Source organism: Mastigoproctus giganteus, chromosome 1 (genome assembly GCF_048544385.1).
Source record: "Mastigoproctus giganteus isolate SK-2022 chromosome 1, ASM4854438v1, whole genome shotgun sequence".
Taxonomy (NCBI): domain Eukaryota; kingdom Metazoa; phylum Arthropoda; class Arachnida; order Uropygi; family Thelyphonidae; genus Mastigoproctus; species Mastigoproctus giganteus.
The window spans coordinates 43,851,212-43,872,943 of NC_143575.1; the positions used below are offsets into that span (position 1 = coordinate 43,851,212).

The 21,732-nt window shown below is 36.3% G+C and overlaps 1 protein-coding gene across 3 annotated transcripts in view; it reads right to left on the reverse strand.

The window, feature by feature from the left end:
- Nucleotides 1-21,732, reverse strand: part of LOC150090753 (hsc70-interacting protein-like) — a 203,926-nt gene that overhangs the window by 158,654 nt on the left and 23,540 nt on the right. For all 3 annotated transcript variants that reach the window (XM_090379869.1, XM_090379852.1, XM_090379860.1), the window contains exons 2-3: nucleotides 20,548-20,676; nucleotides 4,241-4,301 (exon numbers count right to left, since the gene is read on the reverse strand). In XM_090379869.1, the coding sequence (XP_090235995.1) occupies nucleotides 4,241-4,301; nucleotides 20,548-20,669 (183 nt within the window). In that variant the 5' untranslated portion in view covers nucleotides 20,670-20,676. The remainder of the gene's footprint in view (nucleotides 1-4,240; nucleotides 4,302-20,547; nucleotides 20,677-21,732) is intronic.

Sequence of the window (21,732 nt, forward strand, 5' to 3'; positions counted from 1 at the left end):
ATACTGCTTTTTCTCCTCCTCTGTTATTTCAAAGACCTTTGTATTATTTACTCGAGTCAGTTTTTTCCTTTCCTTTCCTACATCTATATCAAGTGTACATCTTACCATTCTGTGATCACTTCCTACATTTACCTTATTCAGGACGGTAACATCATTCACAATATATCTTCTGTTAGTGAGGATGAAGTCGATTTCATTAGTTGTTAATCCATTTGGACTCTTCCATGTCCACTTTCTGTTCACCCTTTTCTTGAAAAAAGTGTTCATTACTGACAGTCCTTGAGATTCTGCAAATTCCACAAGTCTTTCACCTCTTTTATTTCTTTCGCCAATTCCAAAATTTCCTATAGTTCCTCTTTCCTTTTTTTGCCTTTTTCCAACCTTAGCATTGAAGTCCCCCATAATAATAGTGTAGTGGGTTTTCTGCTCATCTAGAAGACTCTCAATTTCAGTGTACATGTCTTCAACCTCTTCATCATCGTGGCTCGATGTTGGTGCATAAATCATTACAATCTTTAGCTTGTACCTCTTAGAAATCTTGAGTATTAGTCTCGACACCCTTGGTGATGTACTTTTGAATTCCAAAATGTTGTTTTTAAAATCTTTATGGACCAGAAACCCAACTCCACCTTCACTCCTTTCACTGTTTCCATTGGTGTACAGCAGATTTCCACTTGATAAACTTATAAGTGATTCATTTCTTCTTCTTGTTTCAGCCAAACCGATGATATTCCAATTCACATTTTCTAATTCCTTTTCCAGCTCTAATATCCTGTCTTCACCGATGAGTGATCGTACGTTATAACAGGCCAAGTTCAATTTCCGTGCATGGCAACCTGGTCGTACCCAGAGATTCTTAGCACCCTCTGCTTCCATTCTGATCCTCTCGCTGCCGTAAGAGGGAGAGTGAAAGCTGCTGGGGACTGAGGGCCATTTGTATTGTTGTGTTCTCATTGCTGGAGGGTTTGGTCTTTTCCTCTTCACGCTGACCAGGCGTCTTGAAGAGAACCACTCTGCACGTTCGTTGCCACCTAGGTGACGTAACAGGGCTTACCATCGAGAAGGTGTGCATGGGTGGATTTTAGGGAGTCAGGCCAACCGGACTTCTCCTAAATCTTCTGTAATAGAGAGATATTGGATCCATCAGTGTTTTAGGCTGAGTGTCTGATAACACACAGGATACCTGTTCCCCTCTAAGCCCCTGTAAAGTTTAGTGGCCCCCATTCCTATTTGAGTTGACACCTATGCTGCAAATCTCCCCGGAGGATGCTGTCATCACAGATCATGCACAGGGGTTCTGGGACCGTAAATGGCTTGAGAGTTTATGTATATTGGGGCAGCTAGCAATTCCATTAATAGAGACAAGGGTGTACGTTTACATCCCCTCTTGGAAACCGTGGTTCTTGGGCGAGATGAACGGTTTCAGCTAGTGCGCTCCCGAGCCATTTCTGGTTCCAGTGCATAAATGGGAAATTCCGGCCTTACTCCCGAGGAACCATGTGACGAGTGCCGTGGATCTGCTATTTAAGGATGTGCCACACAGCAGAAATATGCTGTTGAGAAAGTGGATCGCTATCTCCGAAAGCTCCAGCTGTTACGGTATTTTATTAATTGTTTTTATCGCTTTTATCATCATATTTTATATTTTTGTATTTTATTGTAAATTAAATCACATCAGTTTTAGACTATTATATATTTTATTTTATTTCATTTGCTCGTATTTTATTTTATTGTAAATAAAGTGTTTTAGTTGCAGGATTGGAATTTGTTTATTTGAATACCGGCTGGTGTAAAGTCTAATTGTTCAATATGAATTGTCCCAGCCTTGTAGGCCTATTTAGAGATATAAGATTAACAGACCTGTTGTTCAATATTTAGATTTTATATTTTTTCTTAAAATATATAAAATCTTTTTTTAATAGAAACTTAGTCTTTGACTTTAATACCTTTTCTCTTAAAATTGGTGGGTGTTACAGCAATATTGTTTTCATATTTGGATTTAGCAATGTCAGATCTACAAGAATAACCCTGAATTTTAACAAGGAGCAAAAAAAAATTTTTTTTTCTTGTTGACCAGTGTTATCAGTTTCCACAACCACCATACATCTCAGTTGCCCTACTTATTCACTCTATGAATCCTTTCCCTTCAAAGCTGGTATTCACGTCTATGTCAACTGTAACGTTCCTTGTCAGAGGCTTCCCAATTTGAAATCTCCCTATTTGACCTGATTGCATTTAAAATCTTTTTATCCCATTCTGTAAAATTTGTTTGTTGCCTTTATTGCACTTCGAACTCTACAGAGCACCCAGAACTTTTTGACTTCCTTTTCAAAGAACTCTATTTTCTCCAATATAACTTTAATAACAGTGATGTTATTTTCCTTAGTAATTTTAATATTCACGTAATCAATTATCTAGTTATATGGATCCAGCTGGTTGAGATGCAGGGCTTTTATAATTACTAATGACCTTACACAATTTGTTCATTTACCTATCAGAATATATTTTATAATGTTATAAGTGGTGGCCAAAGCCATTTTTCTTACATAGAATTGAGCAATGCAACTTGTGGAGAAGGTGCCTCCACAATATGAGTGCAGTGCACTAAGCAGCAGACTTGGTTTGTTCAGTGGCATATAAGAAAGACTGCTTTGGAAACTACTTACAATAATTCTTTATAGTACTCATAGCACCATAGCATAGAGCTCGTGTTATTTTACGAGCCTGTTGTTATTTTTATTTATTTTTATGAAAACCCAAACATAAACAGTAGATCTGTTTGTTAGAGCCTATAATACTTAGTACTATGCATGGACTGAAGGCTGAGAAGACAGTAGATATGTACTGACATTGGATTTGATTTTCTATAAATATTGAACTTGTGCATTATGTCTGTGAAAGTGTGTTTACTGGCTGAACTACATACGGTGAAGGCTGAAAAATTCTACTCTTGCCTGCCTGCCTGAGATCAGCTAACTACAACCTTGGTTGGAAAGACTTTCAAGAATTCCTCCAGTCTCTGATGGGAACAAGTGGGCAAAACAATTATGTTGTCACAGAGGGCTGTTATTTTATGAGCAAATTTATATGTAAAATCAAGCAGGTTAACACTTTCCACAGATAACAATACCTACTGTTTATTAGAATGAACAACTATCTCTATATGAGCAAATATCTAACATTCAACTTTTAAATGCACTACTAATTCAAAAATTCTTTAACATAACACTACTTTCCAAAAAAGTATCTGTTCACTTCTGTTGGCATAGTCTACTGGACCTTCCCAGATAAACAAGAAACTCAGACCAGTATATAAGGTAGGAGCATGAACTGACTGATTTCAGTGAGGAAGGAAAGGGAAGAGACTATTGTTTGATGTGATATTACTAAATTATTAATTCATGTAATTGCTGATAACTTACAACATCCAGCAATACACAGGAAGGCCATGAAAGCCAAACATCGCCGACCATAATCAGTGGTCACGCCTTGCATGATACAATGGTACAATCTTATTCGTATCAGATGGGCGAGTGTGAGGGATGCCTGGAAAATGCTGGTTCCTAGTGCATTGTGCCAACCATGAAGATCAGATGAAATGCTGTTATAGTATGAGGCTATCTCTCATGGTACAGCCTGGGACCTTTGGTGATTGTGCAGGGAACCATGAATGTTGATGCTTGTCTTAACATTTTGGACAATTCCATTTTTACCATGACATGGCAGTTCTTTGGTACAGACCCATGCTTGTTTCAACAGAATAATGCCATACTGCTGGTGCTATGTGATTCATGAATATTAACATACAAAAGTTGGAATGGTTGACATTGGGTAAGGGCCACACCAGCATATCCAACACTATTAGCTCAACTGGTCACTGTTTTGCAGAAGGTACAGAGGAATATATCTACAGCAGTCTATTATTTGTTGGTGGAAAGCCTATCCAGAAGAGTGGAATGTGTGTGGTGCAAGAATCTGCACCACATCACTGTTTTGTAGAAGGTACAGAGGACTCTATATCTACTGCAGCCTATTGTTTGTTGGTGGAAAGCCTACCCAGGAGAGAGGAGCGTGTGACAATGGCCAAAGGGAGATAGATACACTATTGAAGTGAGTAGCAGTAGCAGTGGCATTGATGTGAAACTGACATGTATCTGGATACTTTTCTGGAGGGTAATGTAGCATTTATGAATCAACACAATCTTATAAATTTATAAAAGTAACATTAAGGTAATTATACTTTTTCTTGACTTTCGGTCTTTTCCTCATTGGACTGTGGTGCAGGAATCTTCGCTCCAAGACTAGAAAAAGAAACCAAAACATTTTACAACGAGAAGGTAACACACAAACAGACACTTCAGAGATTATTCATACATAGGCTTCCACAAAAAAAACCCCCAATTACAAAAAATATACTAAAGCTCTTTAAAAATTTAATTTTTCTATATAGATATCATATTCAATTAAGATAAGTGAATATTGAGGAGGAATTTAAATATATTGAAGGAAAAGTGAAACCTTTCTATAGTAGCAGATTAACCCTTTGGCACACAGCATTCCTCAGGGCAATAAAAGACCTTTCCTACGTTGAAGGCAAAAATACCCTAGTCTTCTACTTCTAATTTCCATTAGTACCTTTCTAGAAGAGCTTAAGGCATGGTTTTATATTAACATTATCAGCCTATTATTGAAAATCATTTAAGCTTTAATGACAAAAAAAGCATATCAATGGTTCGACTGTTGACAATCCTGCTCAGATAACCGGAATGAGTATTTTGCATCTACATTCACACATGAGTAGTTATTAATGCAGCAAAATGCAAGAAGTTTATCAAACTGTAACAGCAGATTAACCCTTTGTTCTCAGCTACCTGAGAGCAAAGTGGAAGAGAAATTGTTGAAGTTAAACATAACAAAGGCACCTAGGGTGGATGGGATCTATCCAGTTATATTAAAGGAGGCAGCAAAGGAAGTAAGCAAACCCTTAGTCATAATTATGAGAGCATTCTTGGACTCATGGGAAGTCCCCATGGACTGGAGATCTGCAAATATATCCCCAATTCACAAAGGGGATCTAAGGGTGACAAGTAATTACAGACCAGCAAGTTTAACTACTTTTCCGGGGAAAATAATAGAGTTACTAGTTAAAGATGCATTGCAGGATCATCTAGACAAGACTGCAGTAATAATTCAGACACAGCATGGGTTTGTTAAGGGGAAGTCTTGTCTGACAAATTTGATTGGATACTATGATGTGGTTACAAAGGAACTGGAAGCAAAAAATAATTTTGATATCATATACTTGGATTTCAGATAAGTTTTTGATTCTGTTGCACTTAGAAGACTATTGTACAAATTGAACAGTAGTTTTGGGGATATATTTGCACATCTCCAGTCCATGGGGACCCCCCTTGAGTCCAAGGATGCTCTCATAATTATGGCTAAGGGTTTGCTTACTTCTTTTGCTGGCTCCTTTAATATAACTGATAGATCCCATTCCATTCCAGATCTTTCTCAACAATGTCTCCTCCACCCTGATCTCAGTTATTACAAAATAATTTAGCTCCCTGTCAGAGTTTAAGTGTCTGGCCTTCACTTCCCTACAGAATTCCTCATGTGTGATTGTAGATGCAAAATACTCATTCAGTTTGTCAGCTACATGAGCAGGATCATCAACAGTAGAATCACCAATATGAAGTGGACTAAGGTAATCCATCTCTTTCCTTCTGGCATTTACAAAAACTTAAAAAAGCCTTTGCTGTTTTTCTCTGCATACTTTGACAAATTTTTCTCACAATCTGGCTTGTTTTCTTAACCTCCTTTGTGACTTATTACACACTAGTTTATATCTACCATAGACTTCTGTGTCGCCTGATAATTTATATGCTTCCCATGTATTTTTTTCTACCACGAGTTTCATTAGTTCATCTGTCATCGATTTAGGTCAAAGTCCTGAACTGTATTTCTTAGTTGGTATGAAAAGTCTAGTATCTTCTATGATTATTTCAATGAATGCTTCCAATTTAAAATTTGCTTATGGTAACATCATCTGTTGGTCCCACTGTGTAGAATTTAAAAACTATCTGAAACCACTCTAGTCACCTTTATCGAAGCAAAACCCCTTCCCTTTACTCTTGAACCATCTTTCCTCAATTAAAAATCTATGCCCCTCCTCATGTGTTGCCTGAGCTAGAGTAAGGATGTCATCAACATTTAGCTTACTCAATCCAATCAAATGCTTAAACACCTCAATGTGATGTCCTCAGAGCAGGCTAGTTTCCAGACACTGCAATTTGCAGAACTGAATCCTTTTTTGGTAAGAGTACCCTTTTGTTTCCCTCACTAATCTTGTTGTCCTCTGCACCCATTCCAACAGATCAATATCCTTTAAATGAGGCTTGCAGACCTGCATGCAGTACTCAAGTTATAGCCTAACCAACTGCCTTATATAACAGGATAATCACCTTATCCCTGCTGGCAAAATTCCTGTGTCACTGGCAAAACCCCAAGAGCTATCCTAGCAGCCTGTCCTATTCATTTCCTAGAGAATTCAAGTCCTTCATGCACATGTCACTGTCGCTCTTGATGGCATCGAGCCACTGTGTTCTTTGCCGACCTCTTCTCCTTGTTTCACTAACCTTTCCTAGCATTATCAATTTTTCTAATGAATTGTATTGCATTACGTGACCGAAATAAGTCAATCAGTGACCATGCCTTCCAGTGATGTTGCTGGCTTGATGTAATCCAAAACCTCTCTGTAACTTTCGCTGTCTATAGTATGCAAAGCAGCTTTCTCCAGCACCAGAGCTCAAAAATGTCTAAAAAAATTCTGGAATTACTACCACCCATATACAGTAACTTGCATTTGTCAATGTTGAACTTCAACTGGCACTTGTCAGACCATCTGCCTAATTTTTGTAGATCTTGTTGAAGTAAAATACCACGATCACTATCATTCATCACACTGCGCATGTGTTTTGTAATCTGCAAATGTGGACATTAAGTTTGATATCCATTCATTAATAAATACCAAAAAAAAAAAGCTTTCCTGAAATCCAAGTATATGATATCAAAATTATTTTGCATTCAGATCCTTTGTAAACACATCATAGTATTCAACCAAATTTATCAAACAAGACTTTCCCTTAACAAACCCATGCTGTGTCTGAATTATTACTGCAGTTTTGCCTAGATGATCCTACATTGCTTCTTTAACCAGTAACCCCATTATTTTCCCAGGAACAGAAGTTAAACTAACAGGTCTGTAATTACTCGTATTACCCTTTCAACCTCCTTTGTGAATTGGGTATACATTTGCATATCTCCAGTCCAGGGGGTCTTTCCATGAGTCCAAGGATGCTCTCATAATTATGGCTAAGGGTTTGCTTATTTCCTTTGCCACCTTTAATATAACTGGATAGATCCCATCCACCCCAGGTGCCTTTCTTAAGTTAAACTTCAACAATTTCATTTCTCCTCCACTTTGCTCTCAGTTATTACAAAATCATTACGCTCCCTGCCAGTTTGATAAACTTCTGGCATTCACCTCTCTGAATAACTCCTCATGTGTGAATGTAGATGCAAAATACTCATTCAGTTTGTCACTATCTCACCAGGATCATCAACAGTCAAACCATCGATATCAAATGGACCAATCTGATTCATCCCCCTTCCTTCTAGAGTTGATATAAGTAAAGAACTCCTTGCATGTTTTCTTAGCATCCGTTGCCAAAGATTTCTCATAATCTGCCTTCACTTGTCTAACCTCCTTTGTGACTGGATTACACACTAGATTATATCTACCATAGGCTTCTGTGTCGCCTATTAATTTATATGCATCCCATGCATTTTTCTTCTCTGCCACTGGTTTCATTAGTTCATCTGACATCCATTTAGGCCTAAATTGTGAACAGTATTTCTTAATTGGTATGAAAAGCCTAGTAGCATCTACAATTAATTCCTTGAATGCTTCCCATTTAGAATTTGCTGTTAGCAACATCATCAGTTGGTCCCACTGTATAGAATTTAAAAACTCTCAGAGACTACTCGAGTCACCTTCACGAAAGCAAAAACCCTTCCCTTTACCCCTGATGGTAATGATATCTTCAAGTAAATCCCACATCAGTACACCGTGATCACTGCCACCTAGTGGTTCCTTTATCTGCAAATTCATAATGCATGAATGATCACTGCTGATAATCACATCAAGAGTATTACTCTCTCTGGTTGCCTCTTGAACATGCTGCTGTAGAAAAAAATCATCCAATAAATCCACAAAAGTCTTGCTAGTGTGCGAGTGACTAATTCACAAGTTCCAATCAATATCTGGGAAGTTAAAATCTCTCATTATAATACAATCTGATTTACTGGCCCACTATTTCTCTATACAATTGTTCGTCGTACTCATGAGAGTCATTAGGGTTTTAACACACTCCTACTCTCAATTTTGCTTTCCCAGTGCTTATGTCATGCCAAACTGACTGAACACTGTCCACCGATGTAAACTGGGTGTCCGCCTTAGGTTTGTATGTTTCTTAACTAACCCCTCCTCCCTTCCCTTCCTTTCCTGTCTATCCTTTCTGCACACATTGTACTCCCCAAATTTCAATTCTGTATTCCTTATGTCTGTGTGACACTACATCTCTGATATCCCAACAATACCCACCTTTGATGTCTTGACAAGCACTTCAAATCCATCAAATTTATTTACTATACTCTTAGCATTGATGAACATGCAAGTATACATGCAGCTATTCTTATTCTTAGTTACCCTAACACAGCCCATGTATTTATTTGTTTCATGATGACTCCCACCAATCCCTGAAAACCCCAGCACCCCTCCCTCCAGGCCGTTGCTCATTCTAATAGAAGCAATGCAAGAATCAACTTTCACCTCTGCTTTCAACTACTGTTAACCTTTTAGTCTATGAATCCCCCCCCCAAGCTTGCAGTTTTCCGACCCATCTAACACTGCTGCGATAGCATCAGCAAACACTCTTGCACTCCTATTTAAGTGCATCCCATACCTGTAGAAGCAGTCTCTCCTGTAAGCAAGCACAGACCACACTGAGAAAAATTCTACCTCATGAGCCTTGCACAATCTCTCCAGGGCTGAATTGATTGATAAGGCTCTCAATAATGTACTCCTTCCTATCGTGTCTGGGCAGAATTGCAGACACTTTCATATTCAACCCTAACTTCATGACTTCTTTTCAACATTGACCTGTACTTCTGAAGTAAATCCGCAAATCTCCTACTCTTAATGTCATTAGTGTCAACATGTACAACGGTATCACCCTCTGTGCCCTTAAAAGATGATATCTGCTCTACAATATCAACTTTTGTCCCTGGCAGATGTACCCTTGTCTTGTTCCACCTATCCTTTTTGCATAATATATTCCCTGTCTCCTTGACAATAGAGTCACCAACAATAACTAATTCCTGTGGGACCAGTGCATTTTGCCTTGGAGATTGCCACTGTGTTGCCTGATACACAAGAGTGAGCTCTGGCATTGAGATGGGCGCTGAGCGCTTGATAGATCCCCCACTTTAATACCAGCGAGGGCATCTACCTGACTCTTCAAACTCTCATAAGAGCCCATCAGAACACTCAGTTGGCACCTAATTTCTTGCCACTCTCTACACCTGAAAAGATCAATGGAATTCATATTAGTCATCATTGATCAGAGTGAAGGTTTTTAGACAGCTTACGAGTTGGCAGTTATTTTATTTTATTTTTTATGAAAACCCCAAATACGAGAGGTTTTAGAACCTATAGTACTTTACCGTGCTTGGTTTGGAGGTTGAGAAGACAAAAGAAGATATTTGTGTACACATGAGACTAACTTCTATAGACTAATTTTCAGGAAATACATATGAAGGAAAGTAGGGCAGATTTGCGATTTGTACAGAGTGAACAGCTGTTTAGAAGAAAAGTAACGCCGAAAGCAAAAGAGAACACCAAGTTGCAGAGGAAGCAATATTTGTAATGTGCTTGTGTCAAGAGATTTGAAGTCAGGGTAAACAAAGTATTTTGTCTAGAAATTGGAGTGTCACCAAAGATAAGCATAGGAGCAGAAGAATCCTTTTTGCGAGATATAAGACAAGACAAGACTGAGTTTTAGAAGGATTGAAATAAACTAAGTTGTCTTTGCCCAACTGGAGAATTACCTGGAGATCGGCATTTAAGGAATTGGTAGCGGATATTCGAGAAGTTGAAGCTGACTGAGCAGGGCAAGGTTTCTCAAAATGGAAAGTGGAATGCAATGTGCTATCATCGGCAAAACTATGGATAGGATTTCCAATCAATGGAAGGTCATTAATATACAAGAGGAAAAGAGTGGGGGAAAGAACTGAACCTTGGGGGATACCAGCATTAGTGGAGAAGTTAGAAGTTAGGAGAAGTTAGCACAGGTTTTGAGAACAAGTACAGAAATACCATCAGGATCTTAGTTTTCTAGGCATCAAGATTGTTCAAAATTCTTCTGACATCTTTTTGGCAGAAGACTACAGGAGGCACTGAGTGGAGTGCTGGGAATGGTAGGAGGTGGTTTACCCAGATCATCAATACAATTTAGAAGAAAAGTAGGTGTAAAATGCCTGCATTTTACCTGTTAATCTGGCTGCATATACCCCCTTTGGGAAAAGAGGTGTTAATCCATTCCTTTGGGAAAAAGAGGTGTTAATCCATATACCCCCTTTGGGAAAAAGAGGTGTTTTTGTCATCTTATCACCTCTGAAGAAACTATAACTATTAACCGATCTGATAACTATAGAGTACACTGTACTATCAGCTCTTTCATAGAAACAAGATTCCCAAATTCGGAATTTGCAAACTCTCGCCCCAAACAAATATGAATTTCGTCCTCACACGGTTGCAACTTCCCCTTTTCATTGTTGATTCGACCCCAGATAAGAGTTGCTTGCAAGGAAGTTAGGTCCGCGAGTCTGAACAAATATGAGCTTCACTCTCTCTGGGTGCAATTTCTTCTCGTTTTGGTCCCCAGCTCCCAGCTTTGAAGGTTAGCCCCCCCCCCAGATTGAGCACTGGCCCGACGGAAGTTCATATGATAAGAGCGATATATATGAGAGAGAAAAGACAAGAGGAGAGTCAGAGAGATCAGAGTGAAAGACGGACAAGAAGTACCAAACTGAATTTCCCAGCAGAATCAATTATACTAAAGCATCATCCCCTATATTGGTAAGTTATGTTGATTCTTGCCTCTTTTGTGCATAAGCATCCCTCCTCAGTAATATGATTATTATTATGATACTTTATCGTCGGCAAATTAGAGGGTAGCCTACTAGCACTGTTTTAAATGTTGCGATAATTAGTATTGCCATTCATTATGATACACTGTCCGTAGATCTGACTAGTTTATCCTTAAAGTGGCTACCCAAAAATTGCTACATGCCTCTATAATCACCAGAATGTGGAGTACGGGCTAGAGATGAGCCATCCGTGGAAGAACTACATGAAGAACATATACACAACCTACCTCACTAACTAAGAGCACATAATTTGTCTTTCTGTTGTTTATTAAAGCCAAATTGTTCGTTACTTATGTTTATATGTATAACATTTCAGTATAATTCAATAATAAACTATGTTCTGTTTAAGTATCCCTGCCTCAGACCTAATCCCTTGCTACATGACAACCATAACAAAAGCGTTAGAATAAAGAACTAGTACTGTGGCACTTCAAAATCTGACTATAATCGATAGGGTCTTGTAGTGAAAAACACAACGCTGGTCAGAGCTGCGGGTTCTATTCCCTACGTGGCTGAATAGATCTTTTAGGGCTCGAGACCATTGTCCTACTATAAAAGCCACTAGGCAGTTACATAAGTATATTGGTGTTTTCGGGAATGTACTTCAATTAAGATTCCTCAGCCTCCAAACCGTCCCTGAGACGTGAGCATATTGTATGGTGTATGCAAAGAGATAAAACCAGCCTGGTATAATAGCAGATACCTCCCAATGAGCCCCGAACGAAACGCCAGTATAACATAGGATGCAAGCAGGTAAGCTTTACCTTTAGCTGAGGTAGCAATGGAACCATACATTTTTAGCAGAGGTGGGAGTACAGATGGGCAAAAGTTGTGGTCGCAACTTGTGGAACAGTATGAAAAGCTTTTTTAAAATTTAAGTATATCATGTCAGAATTATTTTTTCATCCAGTTCCTTTGTTACTGCATCATAATATCCAACCCGCTAATATATTATCCCCTTAACAATCCACACTGTTATTGCCGTATAACTTCATTCCTGTGTAGAAAGTCATGGCATGGGTTAAAGTCCTCTTTAACCAATGCCTCAATTATTTTCCTTGGAATTGAGTCAAGCTTACAGGTCTGTAATCACTCATTTCCTCTTTTTTGTGAAAGGGGATACATTTGAACATCTCCATAGTGACCTACCCTGAATCTAACGATGCTCCCATAATACTGGCTAAAGGTTAGCTGAACTCTTTTGCTGCTGCTACTCTTAATATTACTGGATATATCCCATCTGCACAAGGTACCTTATTTATGTTAAGCTTCAAGATTTTCTCTTCCACTTTCCTCTTAGTTATCATGAAATCATTTAGCCCTCTGTAATTTGATGTACTTCTGGCATCCCCATTCCTAAAAAATTCCTCAAGTATGAATATAGATGCAAAAAGATCTATTCAGTTATCAGCAACCTGAACAGGATGATCAAGAGTTATACCATTCATATTCAGCAGACCAATGAGATTGTTCCCTTTCATTCTAGTGTTTACGTAAGTAAAGAAGTTTTTTACTACTTTTCTTTGCATTCTTTGCCAGAGCCTTCTTGTAATCTCTCTTAGCTTGCTTTACTTCCTTTGTGACTTGATTACAGACTAATATTTATCTATTGTAGGTTTCTGTATCTCATGTTTAATTTATAAGCATCAATGCATTTTCCTTCCTTGCCATCAGTCTCATCAGTTCATCTGACATCCATTTAGGACTAAACCTTGAATAGTAAAGTTTTAGTTGGAATTTCCTTTAGAATTTGCTGTTAGTAACATCATCAGATAGTCTCGCTGAATATATTTTAAATAAATTGGCCAACTACTGAGTGCTGGGCACTCAGAATGAAGGGTCCGTAGTCACGAATGGTTGCTAGTGTAGTATCTCAAATAGAGAGCTTTATGGTAACTGAAAAAAAGTTTCTAGCCCCGAGCTTGGCCTAAACTGAGGAACTAATGAAAACATTATGTCTATTTGAGTCTTTCCAGTTGTTGTATGACAAGGGTGCAAGAAGCAACTGGCAGGTGAGGGCCGTGCAAGACTCCACACAGGTGCCTCCCAACCACTGTCGCCTCTTCAACACTAGCTCTCTGAGTACCTCCATGCCAGGACAACTCCAGCTTTCAAAATTGTTAAAAAATACTTCTCGTCGCAAAATTATAAATGACCTTTATAGAATTATTAACCAACTATTTAGCAACCTTTTTGTTACCAATGCTATTGAACTATTGAGCTACTAAGCATGCTATTGAGGTGCAATGAAAAATAGTTTTTTTAATTTTAACACAAAAAGTAAATGATAGATTTCAATCAGAATAGTTTTCCCTTGATAAGCATCGAATAACGCCTAGCTAATGCAATTTTTAAATTTTTAGCTCCATTAGCAACAGAAATAGAGGGGGCACACGAAAATTACTCACATTTTCCTGTCTGGCACTGCCATTTTTAATTTTAAAAATATTTTAAAATTATATTTTAAACATAATCGTTGAGCTCTTTCCAACGGTGTAGCTATAGGTTGTCGACAACATTTTTGTTCCCCCCCCCCATTTCTCAGACAAATTTTTGTCAACAACGATCAATATGGCGTTATGTTGGTCCACATGATGTACAAACCCATGCAAAATTTCAAGTCAATAGGTTGAGTGGTTCCAGAGATACGATGCTGTGACAGACAGACAGACAACCGAGTGACATTATAAGAGTCCTTCATTAGACTACGGACTCTAAAAATAACACCTTAAGAAAGAAAAAGCCCTTCCCTTTGTCCTTGACAGTAGTTATACCATCCCGCATCAACATACTGTGATTACTGCCACCTAATGGTTTCTTTATATGCAGGTTCTTGAGGCATTATATATTTTTAGAAGTGTCTGTAGCAGTTTGCTCAGTTTAAGTGCATCCATTCTGAATAAAACTTTGTAATTACATGCCTCAAGTGGCTATTTCAAGTCTGACTAATTGTGCAATCGTTAATTGTGCAAAAACACTTCAAATGCTCATGATTCCAAGACATAAGGCCTGTGTCTATCAAGAGTTCTCTATTATTCTTTACCAGTTTCAAGCCTTTTCATTTTTGTAAGAAAAAAGTAGAATTTTTCTTACTACCAGAGTGAAGATCTATACAGTACCAAAGGATTACTGTTTAAATATGCATGTTTAAGTGAAAATAAATAAACTCTATTGACAAAGGTTACTTCAAATTGATTTTTTACAATTTAAAACTTAATATTATAAAAAACTATAATAGATTAAAAAAAAATAATAAATAAATAAATAAATATATATATACATATATATATATATAAAACTATTTGCCATATCCACTATATACATATATATACACATATACAGGTAGTTCTCGACTTTACGAGTTAATTCGTTCCTAGCACGCGCTCGTAAAGCGGGAATTTATATCCCATAGACATAATGTTAAAAATAGGGATTACGTTATCAACAATGAAATTAGTTAGCTAATTAGCTTATGTTTAAACAATGATTGATTTATCTAAAGAAATGAAAACGTAGCCTGTCAAATCAAGCAAATTATAATAATACAGAAATTATTTATGACTTACAAATGTTAAAGAATATTTATTCTTCTTCATCATCATCGACTAAATGCATACTCGTTGATCACTCATTATTGGTTCGGCACTCGTTGGTTTGTTGTACAAGGAATAGTCTTCTTCAAAAATGCTTCAAGAGGCGTTTATAAATTTCAATAGAATGCATAAGCATTTTTTAATGGAACGCGCAAATTGCAACTAACACGATTTGTGCAGAGTAACAAGTTTACAAAGCTAAAAAAAAAAAAAAAAAAAAAAAAATGAAGAGAAGATTCTGAAAATTTATTTGTTTTTTATACGATTGAAGATAAAGGGCAAACACATTTCACCTTAACATAAAAAAACCCACACAATTCCAGCTATCGGTATTTTCAAAAATGCAATAACAGAGTTTACTACCCGTTTATAATTGCTTGCAGTAACAGAAAAGCCCAATAAACTGGAAATGCAAATTGTTTTTATTGTTTTATGGTCGTGACTTCCAAAAATGTGCTTTAGAAAAACATCACATTGCCGTTCAAAATTGGTTCTTATAACATGATAATGATGAAAGTGTAGTGCGTGATTTGAATTGGTAACTAATAGAATTTACACTATAAAAACAACCTTTTAGGGAGTTATATAGCAAAAATTTTCACTTCAAGGTCGCGGAATGAATTACCAAAAAACAATGTGTTATTGGGTTCACATTATGATATTTTCGCGATACGATGGTAACGGATTAATATAGTAAAGCAGGGTAAACTGTATTGTATAGCTATGCTTGTGGTTTGAAATGTGGTATTTATGAATGTTTAACATTCATTTTTTGCAATTAATGTTCATATTTTCGATTTTGTTGATACTTGAAGAAAAACTCAAACCCGGGAACTCGTAAAGCAAGAACTGCCTGTATATATAAAATTCAAATTAAATCCAAATGATTTGAATATTAGACAGTGAAAATAAATACAAAATTAAATGAAAATAAAAATAAAGATAGTAGAGCAGACATCAATGGCAGCAATCATGCAAAAACCACGTTGCATGTATTTAACTTTAATAAAATGTAAGGTAAAAATAAAATAAAATGTATGCCAGGAGCGTGGCAAACCAGTAGAGTGGAGATGAATTTAACATATAAAATGAAGAATAGGTAGTGTTCGAGAAACATTCCTAAATAAATTAGGAAATAGAGTCCAGATTAAAAGAAATTTAATGGTACCCCCTATGCTAAGGGGACACCATTAAATTACTCCCTTCCTGTTTCCGAATTATGTGAAATATCATTATATGTAAATGTATTCTACCAACAATACAGACAGATAAGTAAAATTAAAACAAAAAATAGTAGAACATACCATAATATCGAATTGAATAGAAAAGACTGACCATTATGCCCCATCTTGTTACTGGATGCCGAGGCCATAATAGCCAGGGAACCACTGCATTTCGAATGCTAAACAAGTCTATGCCACGACAGAATGATGCTAAAATCAGACTGCCAATGCAATAGATCAGGGCTGGCCAACAAGTTGATTGCAGCTTTAATTTCGGTCAATCACGACAAATTTTAAATATATATAAAAAATGGATTAGTCAAAATCTAAATATTATTATTATGCACTCCACTGCATATGCTTATTACAAATCCCTCGAACCATGTGACTACTCTTGTCGCCGCACAGCCGCTAGGTTTGTCTAGTGAAAATTCACGCAGTTAAGATGTGGAAAACATAGTGTATGTGTTGATTTCTTATTTAGCTTACTTAATATTAACTTGTCAGTATTTATACGTTAATTTAATACCCTTTGATTTAAAATGAATACTACGAAAAAGAGTAAAACTTATCATTTTCATCAAGAGTGGGAACTACAATACTTTTTTGTAATGATGAAAAAACAATGTTGTTGTTTGATTTGCAATGTTTCTGTGGCTATACCCAAAAGAGGAAATTTGGAAAGGCAGTTCAATGCAACTCCATGGTAATTACCAATCAGATTTTCAGCCTAATAGTGACCTTAGATAAAATAAATTAAAAGAGACTTAAATCCAGATTATTCGCACAACAAAATTTCTTCATGACACCTAATTTACAATCTAAAACAGTAACTATAGAATCATTTAAAGTGAGTCATCTTCTTGCAATACAAAAAAAACAAACCATTTTCTGATGGTCAATTCATCAAAGATGCATTTTTGGAAATAACAGATTCTCTTTTTGAAACTTTTAAGAATAAAAATGAAATTAAAAGTGCTCTTCAAGATCTGCAATTATCTCGAAATACTGTGTGCGACGGCATCCAAAAAAATGAGTAAAAATGTGAGCGAACAAATTACATGCTCATATTGCTCGTTTTTATTCTTAGGGTTTTCGATGATTCTGCCACTAGAGAAGAAATGTGAGTATGGCTTCGTTAAAAGAAAGAACTAGAGGTTTTCATATATTTAACAAGCATTCAAAAATTTTAATGAAAAAATTATCATTATTTAAGCTCGTATCAATGACAACAGATGGAGCTAAAGCAATGACGGGGCATTTCTACGTATTCATCACATCGTGCTATCGTGAATTCCATCAGAGGACAATCTCTTCAAAGGAGACTTTTCAAAATGCAACTTGATGAAAATGAACCAGATCTGATATTACAAACAGATGTGAGGTGGCTGAGTCGGAGTCAGTTTCTACAGAGATTTCAAAATTTGCTGAATGAAATTAAAAAATTTGTTGATCGAAGGAGAGAATGGCATTTCGTGAAATTGCAACGGCTGTGGAGAGATGGATCCTGACAGCGAATGATTCTTAAAAGTTAACAGAGGGGTGAATGATATGCTTGCTTGCTACAGAGAAATCTGCGATGAAAAGAAAAAATCCACCGTCCAGTCATCCATTAATACGTTCTTTTGTAAGGTTGAGCAGCCGACCCGTTCTAAATCTCCACAGCCCTCAACCTCCGTAGTGGCATACTTATCAGCTGAAGATGTCGATTCTGGCAACAATGCTCGAGAGGTAAAACTTACTGACGTTATTCCTGTCTCCTTTCTTTTTTCGTAATTTTACAATTTTTAAATTTGCACGCTTTTGTAATTTTTCCTGGGAATGAGATAAAAAAATTGAATAAATACAATAAATAATTCTATTCACATGTTCATTGAACATTTCTGATTCAATCAATTCAACAAGCACAGTTGCGAGTGCTACACAAGCATGGGGGAAATTCCGACTTGTGTAGCGTTCCGCCAAATGCAACCCTCAGTAAGTTGGGGAGTTCCTGTATATCCTAAATAACCTTATTTAAAAATAAAAATATTTGATCCATCTGCCTGTTTCTTTTGTATTTGAACCTGACAGGGGCCAGAGAAACCAATTAGATAACCACTTCTTTTTATCTACTGTCATAATGAGAAGTGACTTACGGTAAAAATTTTGCATCAAAATTGCTCTCGGTTGAAAAATTGTCCTCACTGAAAATATGTTCCAAAATAATAAAACCATTTTACATATTTACCAAAATTTTAAATCTATTAAAATCATCTAGTAGGTATTCTGTCTCTGAGATACCAAGATATTTTTGATTTGTGATTATGATTCGGTTTGATCAACAAATATGCTGATGGATTGTTAGCAATCTCAGGGATAAAACAAAAACAAACCATTTCACAACTGAAACCGTTCAATGATTACAGCAGGCCCCAGTTATAACGCATTTCGCTTTACGCTGATTCGCTATAATGCTGTTCTTATATTATAACCCGTATCTGACTATAACGCTGTCACAGATCACTATAACGCTCTTTTACAGATGCATTTTTGGCATATTTAATGAAATCGTTTCATTTGATGGAGTCAATAGCTTGAAAACGAATAGCAAAACAGAATTAAAACGTCTTCCATGCCAACTTGAGAAATTTTCCCACGCTCAGTGAAATTTTCTCGCACGCTAATATAATTGCAGTACAGTGACTTGTTACGTAGTTCCAAGATCAACATTTTAAAAAATTATCAAATATATTGCTTGCAATATTTGCGTTATATGCATTTATCCGAAGTCTAGTCATCACTCAGTACCGTATTAGACATCGTGCAAAACGGACAGTTTACTTGAACATTGTATCATAATTAATGCAACCAATGCAGTTACATTTTCGAAGAGTTAATGATGGCCAATAAGAATGAAAAAGCAACAACGTCTGAGCGCAGTACGAAGACTATAAATGTAAGAAAAAGACTGAATTTGAAAATTAAATTAGACGTTTTGAAGCGAATCGATTCCGGTCAAAGGCGAGAAGATGTGTACTATAATTTAGGACTTGCAAGTTTAACTGTAAGAACAATTATAAAAAAAAAAATAAAGAATTAATTTTTGCAGCGGGAAAGATAGCTGTTCCACTGCAAGCAACTAGGGCTAGGCCGACTATTAGGATTGAAATGGAAAGACTTTAATTTTATTGAAGATAATATCCAATGCAGAATTCGGTTAAGTTAAATATTATTAAAAAAAAAGAGAAAAAAAGAGAGAGAGAGAGAGAGAGAGAGAGAGAGAGAGATTAGCCAATATGATGATCTGAAGAAAACTCACCTAAAAAAAAAAAAAAAAAGTGGAACCATTTAAAACTAGTAAGGGCTGGTTGAATAGATTTAAAATCCAGGGACAAGCCGCAAGTGCAGAAGGAGCCGAAACTTTCAAAAAAGAGCTTGTTAAAATTATTGAAGAGGAATATTATGTGTTATACTTCTCAACAAGTTTTTAACATAGATGAAGCAGGACTTTTGTGGAAACGAATGCCTAAAAGAAGTTTCATATTGAAAGAAGAAAAAACATGCCAGGTTTCAAAGGATCGGTTGACTTTATTGTTGGGTGGTAACGCTGTGGGGGGATTTAAAATTAATACTCCTTTTAGTTTATTTGGAAGGGGGACAAAGTTCAACCCAAAATCCACACATTTTTCATGATTAAATTCATCAATTAAATTAAATCAATTAAATTCATTATTTTAATTGGAATTTTAAGTTTACTTTTGGTACGTAAGTAGCTGCCACATAATTATATACGTATGTAATGTAGAATATTTTATATGTACAAATATTTGAATATTAAATATTTTGACTGACATTTGTGCATCTTTTCACTACTGTTTATTATTGATTAGGAAATATCCTATGATACCGACCGCAACTCACAAATACATGTTACCTTATGGGAATGCGCTGCTCGCTTGGCACGGATTCACTTAGCGCTCTGTTTTTATGGAACGAATTATCAGCATTAAGCGGGGGTCACCTTTATTTAGAATTGAATGAATGGTTGCTGGGGGGGGGGGTCAACTGACAAAGGAAAAATCTCAAACGTTTTCAAAATATCGAAAAACTCTCATTCTCTATTGATTTTCCAGAACTGCTTAGGGCAACATCATGTTGTCCTAAGCAGTTCTGGGAAACAGGTTCCAACAACCATGATGTCATTTGATACAATATTTAAGACCAGCTATTCTCTTCATATAAAAAAAAAAAAACCTTGTCTTTAGAGATAATTTATATATCCATCTAGTTTTATTCTTTTAATTGTTGTGAGCATGAAACAGTACAGATCTGACTTCAGTCACTGGTAATTAAGTCACTAAATAACTAGCAGCATTTAAAATGGAAAGAGGTAATTTTTTTTTTTGGCTTAATAAAACAAAATAAAATATTTGGTATCATGCTCATACATTATATATTAGCATCAAATAGCTACTGACCTGAGAAGATATTCCTTAAAAAATGATAAATCTGATATATGAAGAACAGATGGTGTTTTCTTGCACAAGTCTATGAATTCAGCTAACTGTGCAAGTTGCTTTTTATCCATCCTTTCTGCCATTTTTTAACTAACAAATATAAAAAATAAATGTTATTATTTATATAAGTTGTACTAAATAAATTTTATTTAGTACATTTTGTTAAACAAATTTTGTCAATAATAATGTGTTTTGCAATAATTCAGTAATGACAATGCTTTATCATGCCTACTTATATAACAGCAGTACTCTGATAACTGGATCTTGATGAAATTTCTTATTAGAAGAACCATAATAAAATTCTCTACTGAAATTCGATGCATTTTATGTTCTTCAGCATGTACTGGAACACACAAATTTGGAATACTAGCTTATTCATATTACAGGTAGGTAGCACAAACTTGGGAACAGGCAGTAAGAAGCAGGAAATAATGATGGAAGGCCTACATCCATTATCCTAGGGATGTGCTACAGCACGATACCATGCTGTGAGAGCAGGATGACAACGTTGGTATGCCCATTCTTTACACAGCATCACCTTAATTCAACTGTTGGTAATATCCAGTGGTGAAACTATCCAGTTTCAACACTGGATCCAGTAGTAAAACATATATCCTTAGGTCTGCCCCGGGACAGACCCAATTACAGGCAGTTTTTAGTTTTATGGTTCAGTATTGCCTGTTTTTAAGGAACACAAGTGAGGAGAACCCTCATCCTAGAAGTTCACTGCAGCCATTCTTAAAGGGAAGAATACTGATGGAGCTGATTTTCATGTCCCAATTATAAGTGGGATCAAGTTCAGTAGAGTGTGCTTATTCTGTGACAACCATATCATCTATTTGCAAATTCAAGCTGGTGGGACTGTCAGTAACCCTAGATATTATCCTAATTTGTAAGGCAAAAAAAATTGAACTGAATATATTAGATTAATTAGATTACTAATTCTAATGTTTTTTCTTACCAAACAAGTAAACTGTTTATGGGAATGTTTCTAGAGTAAAAGACAAGAATTGAAAACACAAGGCCTCTTTCACTATGATCCTGTATCGCATACACCCAAAACAAAATTTTTTTACATAACACATGAAATACTTGATATTTCGTGTGTCATGGAGGCAGAACACTCATCTTCGTTAATTAGAAATA